This window comes from Mercurialis annua, linkage group LG7 (assembly GCF_937616625.2).
Source record: "Mercurialis annua linkage group LG7, ddMerAnnu1.2, whole genome shotgun sequence".
NCBI lineage: Eukaryota > Viridiplantae > Streptophyta > Magnoliopsida > Malpighiales > Euphorbiaceae > Mercurialis > Mercurialis annua.
The window spans coordinates 10,707,704-10,715,334 of record NC_065576.1 but is presented as its reverse complement, the minus strand read 5'-3'; the positions used below and the strand labels follow the sequence as shown (position 1 = coordinate 10,715,334).

Sequence of the window (7,631 nt, the reverse complement as noted above, 5' to 3'; positions counted from 1 at the left end):
AAGATTATTTAAAACTTTGTTGTTATTTATATATCTTATAGTTATTTGTGATTATTCGGCAGATCGCTTAGCCCCGTCCATCTTCGGCGCAAGAGCACTCGATCAGTGAGCTATTACGCACTCTTTATATATGATTTCTTATTTTTGGAACTGTTTTAAATTTAGATTTTCTCCATAATTATTTATATAATATATTAGAAAAAGATAATTATTAAGAACTATTAAAATATAAAATTTTATGAAAATAAGTAAAAGAATATATTACATGGTGCTATATATATAGTCTAAAATGAGTTTAAAAATTTATTGCAATTTAATAGCCAATTTATTTCTAAAATAAAAATAAAAATATTTTAGAATAGATAGATAAACATGATTAAAAGATGAAAATAACTAAAAAAAAAAGGTAAAGTGGCTTGGAATAAAAAGTTGGATTGGGATTTTTTTAAATTCAAATAAATTTGAATGGGTCATATTTACAATTTACACCGTTCATTATAAAATGAACGGTGTAAATCAAAATGGTACAATTGTAATTAAATTAATCTAGATTTTGTAATGAATGGTGTAGATTATTAATATGATCCCGTCAAGTTTAAAATGAATTTGAGGAAAACTCAATTTTAAAAAGTTACCTATGAAACAAGATTATAAAAAATCAGAGTTTACAGCATAACAATATAAAATATCAAACTGAAAAGTGTTTTTAATATAGAATAATAAAATTATTATTGTTATTTTTGACCATTAAAGGATGTGGGAGAAATTAAACTTATAATTTTAATAGATTTCTGCTCAGCGTTTATATCATTTAAGATATATTTCGTTGGTATAATAAAGTTATTTACGAATAAAAGTGAGTGTCATAATCATTATGTGTGTGGAGTAAAAATTCCCACCCAAAAAAATGAATGGTTACAACTATATTTAAACAAAAACAGAAAATCTAACAGATAGCCAAGAGCATAGGATCATAATCATTGACTAAATATTTGATGGCCGCTTTTACGAATCTAATGATTTTCCTAAATTTATTACGTACCTTTCATTTCCTTTATTTTCTCTTATTCTCTCTCTTTCACTCTCTCATGGCAATCTCCCCTTCTTCTTGGTTCATCAAAGTCCATTAATGGAGGAGCCAACGCCGCCTCCAATCAACACCAACTCACCAACATCACCCACATCATCGCAGCCGCCAACACCGCCACCTCTATCCCCGCGACCACTACAACGAGGCCAAACCCTAAACCTTGTCGAACCGTCTGTAGAGAAAAAGAAGCAGAAAACCAAAGTTTTTCGTATTTTTCGCTCCGTTTTTCGATCTCTTCCGATTATAACTCCTGTCTGCAAGATTCCTGTTCTCCAGAGCGGGTTAATTCCGGACAGCCACAACCGCCACGTATCGGGTAACAAAGTGACCGGAACGTTGTTCGGTTATCGTAGAGGTAGGGTAACTTTATCTATTCAAGAAAATCCGAGGTGTTTACCTTCAGTTACTGTCGAGTTAGCTATACAAACAAATGTTCTACAGAAGGAACTGAGTTCAGGAATGGTGAGAATCGCATTAGAATGTGAGAAGAGAATTGAAAAGGAAAAGATTAGGCTGTTAGATGAGCCATTATGGACTATGTTCTGTAACGGTAAAAAGAATGGTTATGGAGTTAAAAGAGATGCATTAGAGGAAGATCTCAAGGTTATGGAGCTTCTTAGGGCAGTTTCTATGGGTGCTGGTGTTCTTCCTGGGAACTCTGATGTTGAAGGCCCAGATGGTGAGTTGGCGTATATTAGGGCACATTTTGAACGAGTTGTGGGCTCAAAAGATTCAGAAACTTATTATATGATTAGCCCAGAGGGAAATAATGGACCTGAGCTTAGTATGTTTTTCGTCCGGGTTTGACACGTGTTGCGCTTTGATTGGTACGCGTCGGTTCAGTTTCTCTATGGATTATATGATGTGCTATCTATTACTTAATTAGTGAGTGTAGGGAGTTTTTTTGTCTAGACCTAATTCTTGGTGGAACTCGTTATAAAATTTTAATACTTTCATGCATATGAGAGTGTTTTTCCTTGAATGTAAGTCTAGATAATGATTTTCAATGAGAGTAGATATAGATGAAAGAGGAAGGGTTATTAGATAGTGTCTGTTTTTCAATTTCTAGCTAATAATTGATGGATAATTATGATCATTCAATGATTAGTTTGTTTTGGATAAAAGAGTTGAATGAATAATATAAATGGCATTATTAGTTCTTTTTTGTTATTGTTCTTGTTTTTGAAATAATTTTCATTTTATTCTTGTAAGCAATAGCTTTTTCTTTGCCAAAATTTGATCTCAATATTATTTTAGATCTCTATATTCAAGTATAAGGTCAATTGTATAATTAATAGGATTTTAAATATTGATGTGATGAATATTTTAATAATTAAAAACGTATATTGATATAAAGTTGATGGATCAAAACTCCCTTAAGTTCATTTCAATATATGTTTAATGAATTTATATGATGTGTAATTTTTGGGTTTACTATACTAATAGGGGGGTTGGAATTTTTGGAATTGCAATACTATAGCTAATTAGGTCTAAGGTTAGTTTAAATGTATTTACAGGTTTGTCCTAATCAGAGTTTGGTTAGGGGTTGAAGAAGTTTTAATTGATAAGTCTAGATGTATTTAGGATTAGCTTTTAATTAATTAATTAATATTTTAATTTTAATATTCGGATTTAGACTTGCTAGCTAAGTAAAAAGGTGCTAAAAGTCTATTTTAGTGTCTAAAAGTGTCAAAAAAACCTATTAAAGCCTCATGGGTTTGGCAATGGTCAATTCCAGTCCGTAGAACTTGCAAATTGGCCGATAAACTTTTAAGGCATTGCTATTAATCCAATTTCTGGACTTAGATTACGATCCCTTTGGATTTTATGGGCTATTTACGCCTAGTTGTGTTTTAATCCTCCAAGTTTGCAACCGTGCACAGATTGCGCCTGTTTAGATTACAGCAAGCAAATCGAAAGCTCGTCACTCGGACACATTTCTCTGAAAATCATCATGGGACGCTTCAGTTTCTTATCCCTTTTTACCTGTTCAAAAAATAGGTGTCTACAAATATATATAATTGTAATTTATAAAAATATATATTATTTATGAACTGGTTAACCACGGTTTTTAAAATTTCAAATCCTAAACCTAAACCATTAACTATAAAAATTTAAAATTAAAACCTAAACAAATGAACCGATTAACCACGGGTTTTAAAATTCCAAATCCTAAATTTAAAATATTAACCATAAAAATTTACAATTAAAATTAGAATCTGAACCTAAACCAATGAACCGATTAACTATATTTTCTAGTTCGGTTTTTCGGTTTTATTAATCGGTTTCACTGGGATTTTTTCCCACCCCTACTCATAAGCTTGCTAATTTTCACAAAAAAATATCATAATCACTTTGTATAATTTGATGCACATCCCACAAATCAGAGAGCAGAGACAACTCTTCCCCTATTCCATCTTTCTCTTCTTCATTAGCTTGATTTTTATCATCTCTATCAACCTCTAAAGCAATGACCTTCATCCCCACCAAAGTCTCCACTTCAAAAGCTTCCTTAACTTTTCTTGTTTTCAAAAGCATCTTTAACATTTCTTTAACCTCTAAAGCAATGACCTGCAAAAGCATGTGATGAATTATTGAGAAGGGTTTATTCTTGGATAGCAACTGAAATATGAAAAGATTAGAGAAAGAATGTTGTAATTTATTATTTATGATTTTTTGATATATGTAGATAGATTTCCAGTTTGGGAAAGAGAGAAAAATCAATTGCAAATTAGGCGGAATTCGTTTTATTCAAGCCATCTATTACGTGCAATTTTTATTGTACGCCACGTCTGTTAGCAGAGAAATTCTTAGGTAGACTGAGTCCACCACGTCATCCGTGGACTAAACCTATCACATAATGACACGTCATTAAAATGATGGCAATCTTGTAATATTACTATTCAAAAGTGTAAATAAGTAATAAACGAATTTACAAAATTACCATCATTTTAATGACGTGTCATTATATGATAGGCTAATCCACAGATGACGTGGTGGACTAAATCTACCTAAAAATCTCTCCTGTTAGCAACATAAAGTAACGCTGTCCAATTCTAATGTTTTTCTGATATTTTTTACGACGTTAGGATTATATTTGAGATCCGAAATATATGAAGTGCTAATAAAAGACATAGGTTACATATGAGGATCATTTTTGCATCTTTTTCAAAAAAAAAGGGGGATAAATTAAACATTGATCGAATATATGTAATGGTTAAACTGGATTATTGATTCTGGGAGTCACTGTACTTTCCCAAAGTTGCAAAATTGTCACCGAACAATTTTTTGTTCCAAAATGGTCACTGTCTTTTTTATTAGTAACTTCCGGCGATCACTAAATGAAATCCGGTGACTTTTGTCCTATGTGGCTTGCCGGAAGCTAACTCACACCTTTTTTTTTCCGGAAAATGTATAAAAAATTAGGGAAGAAGATGATGATGTAGAAAAATAAAAGTGATATCGACAATGATATGACAAAGAGGAAGGTGTGAGTAAGCTTCCGGCAAGCCACGTAGGACAAAAATCACCGGATTTCATTTGGTGATCGCCGGAAGTTATTAATCACAAAGTACAGTGACCATTTTGGAACAAAAAATTGTTCGGTGACCATTTTGCAACTTTGAAAAAGTACAATGACTCCTAAAATCAATAACCCGGTTAAACTTGAAAAAATATAGAACTAGCATTCAATTCAAGCTCCAATATACTGCCGATAAACCTTAATCCTAGGTATTACTACAAACATCTATTAATCCATTAACCTCATCCACAAAAGCTTTAAGATTAATGTCTGAAGAGCCCCCTTCCTTAACTGCATCTCTTGCTAACAATTTCCATTTCTCTGCATTTTTTCTTATTTCTTCACCTTTCTCATCATCTCCCATTACCAACTCCAAACATCTCTTTATCTCTCCACTCTCAACTATCCCTTCTTCATTACGCGCCCCTCTCACTCCACTCTTCCAGACATCTTCAATCAGCTTCGTGTTCGTTCCCTGATCGGACCATTGCGGAAACGCCACCATCGGAACTCCGCAAACTAACCCTTCCATCGTCGAATTCCACCCGCAATGCGTCACGAAACACCCGACCGACGGGTGGGACAGAACCTCCACTTGATTACACCACGGCACTATCATAATTCCTTTCTCTTCTAACTCCTCTCTGCAACTTATTAACTCATTAGGGTTTTCTCTTATCACCCAGAAGAACTCACGGTTACTGCTCAGTAACGATGTACCGATCTCTTCGGTTTGTTTCTTGGATAACACGAAATAGCTTCCGAATGATATATAGACGACCGATGATTCCGATTTCGAGTCGAGCCATTCCGTGTACTCCTTGGATTTTCGGAAAAGATCGCCCCCGAATGTAGTGTCGGACGGATCTTTGCCGTCGAGATAAGCAGAAGGAAGTAACGGCCCGATTCCGACAAGATTGAACTTGTCTATAGCTTTTAATTCTTCAGATTCTAATGCATCAAAAGTATTGACTAGTATTTTGATATTATTTTCTTTACTTATAAACTCAATCTGTTCTTGAAATGTCGAGAGAAATGCAGTTTGAGTATTAGAGGGAAGTAAAAATGAGGGAATGTCACGGCTGACCAATGGAATAAAGCCACCTGGCAATTGAACTTCATAATCAGGATCACTACACTTACCAAACTCATCTCCAAATCCATTGAAATAATAGTAAAAGATTGCAAGAACAGTAGCAGGTTGAATCCATAGAAGTCTCCACGGAAGGTGATGTGCACGCGCCACCTCAGCTGCCCAAGAAAGTAATAACGTGTGTACCAAGCAAGTGAACGGCTGTCCTTCTTTAGCCCTAGAAATGATCAGTTCATTTACTGTCTCTGATCCACGGCGCTTGAGCTCCGACAAGTGCATCGTGAGGTCGTCTCCAAGCTTAATGCCGTCATCATACCCGTCGGAAAACGTAGCTAATGTCAAACTTTCCGGGAAAGAAGCGGTGGTCATGCGACGGGTAGCGGAGACACAAGTAAGGAGAGTGACACGAGCGCCGATGCGAATTAAACGCTTAGCAAATTGGAGAGATGGGTTGATATGTCCTTGGCTAGGAAAGGTTACAAGAAGGAAGTGAGATTCTGATTGTACCATAATGAAAGTTGGCCGGAGAAGACAACTGATGACATGTGGGTTTCGCTTGTGGTGCTATGGAAGATATAGAGAGAAAGCTAAAGTTGATTCGGACAATGATGAAATAATTAAATAGATTAGGTGTGTTAGGTACCAAATTTTAATTCTACACTCAATTAAGTAGGGCACGAAGTCTTCAACTTTTTTTTTGCCATAATGATGTAGTATCATTAATAGTAGAAAAAAACGACTACAACAGTCTCGAGTCTAACCCCATCAATAAAAATGCTATGATCTTTAAGGGTTTTTTGGCCAACGAATGTGCCACATAGTTGTTCGCTCTTTTAACAAAATGAAAAGAGTGTGGCATAATATTTTCCGATAACACCTTACAATCTTGAACTATAACATCACAATTGTAATCCATCTTAGAATTCTTTGTCATTGTGTCAATAATAACCTTGGTACCTCTTTTTAAGATGACTTCACGTAGATGAAGCCGCCTTGCCATATTGATCGCATCTCTCAGCGCCATAGCCTCAATGATTGTAGGAGAGAGTAGATTCAAATAGCGATTTGTAGCTGAGCTAATGAACGATCCTCTATGGTTCCGGACGACCACTGCTCCAATCCATGCCATAATGAAGCTGCAATTCCTGTATTGTGCGATGCAGAGCTTGAAGTTTAAGGATTGGTATTGCTCCCTGCGCGAGCAAATTCAGTTTGAGGAACAACTGCCTTTTCAATTAAGTCATCTTGAACCTCACGCAAAATCATAGTATTTCTAGACTACCATTATTGGGTTTTTAAGTTATAATGCAACTGAATTTCAAAAATTTATTAAAAATCCAAAACAAGATCCATGTAATTCGAAGAGACAGACATAGTTGTGTTATAATACCCGTACTTTTTTAAGTATTAAGTTATGCAACATGTCCTAGTTTGTGATAATTAAAGTTGAAGAGGTCTAAAATATATGAAAATATTAAGAATTACGACCTAAGTGGGTCTATTTAATTATCGTGAAATAATAGTTTAAGTTTGGAAATTATTATTCGTTAAAGCGGGTTCGAACAAGACTAAGGAAAAGCTCATAAATTAAAATAAAATAGTTTATGAGTCCCGAACTAATAATTTTTACGTCAAACTTCGTAAAATAATTTTAAGCCATCGCCAAAATTTCATGGAATTTGGACGCAAATTGTTTTATCAAGTAGGTCTGAGCGGGACCTCGAATATCAGTAGGAATTAATATAAATAAAATATAGGTTCAGGGTTAATAATTTGTATGTCAAAGTTCATTGAATGTTTTAAAAAATTATCGTCGAAGTTTTATAAATTTACGAAACTGTTTTAAAATTAATTTCGAGCGATAAATAAAGAATTGATTTAACGTACGTGTTTTAGCTGTTTGAGTTAAAGTGAAATTTAGTGAT

At 34.3% G+C, this 7,631-nt stretch overlaps 2 protein-coding genes across 2 annotated transcripts; one reads left to right on the top strand and one right to left on the bottom strand.

The window, feature by feature from the left end:
- Window positions 1-1,031: 1,031 nt before the first annotated feature.
- LOC126654876 (protein MIZU-KUSSEI 1) lies at window positions 1,032-2,260 on the top strand. The gene has a single exon (XM_050348876.2). The coding sequence runs from the start codon at window positions 1,130-1,132 to the stop codon at window positions 1,895-1,897; it is 768 nt and encodes a 255-aa protein (XP_050204833.1). The 5' UTR covers window positions 1,032-1,129; the 3' UTR covers window positions 1,898-2,260.
- A 2,490-nt stretch (window positions 2,261-4,750) lies between these two features.
- LOC126657812 (phloretin 4'-O-glucosyltransferase-like) lies at window positions 4,751-6,347 on the bottom strand. Its single transcript, XM_050352595.2, has one exon. The coding sequence runs from the start codon at window positions 6,214-6,216 to the stop codon at window positions 4,819-4,821; it is 1,398 nt and encodes a 465-aa protein (XP_050208552.1). The 5' UTR covers window positions 6,217-6,347; the 3' UTR covers window positions 4,751-4,818.
- Between the last annotated feature and the right edge of the window lie 1,284 nt (window positions 6,348-7,631).

What these genes read in the sequence shown, in the direction of transcription:
- LOC126654876 (XM_050348876.2), top strand. Translation starts at nt 1,130, where the DNA reads ATGGAGGAGCCAACGCCGCCTCCAATCAACACCAACTCACCAACATCA.
- LOC126657812 (XM_050352595.2), bottom strand. Translation starts at nt 6,216, where the DNA reads ATGGTACAATCAGAATCTCACTTCCTTCTTGTAACCTTTCCTAGCCAA.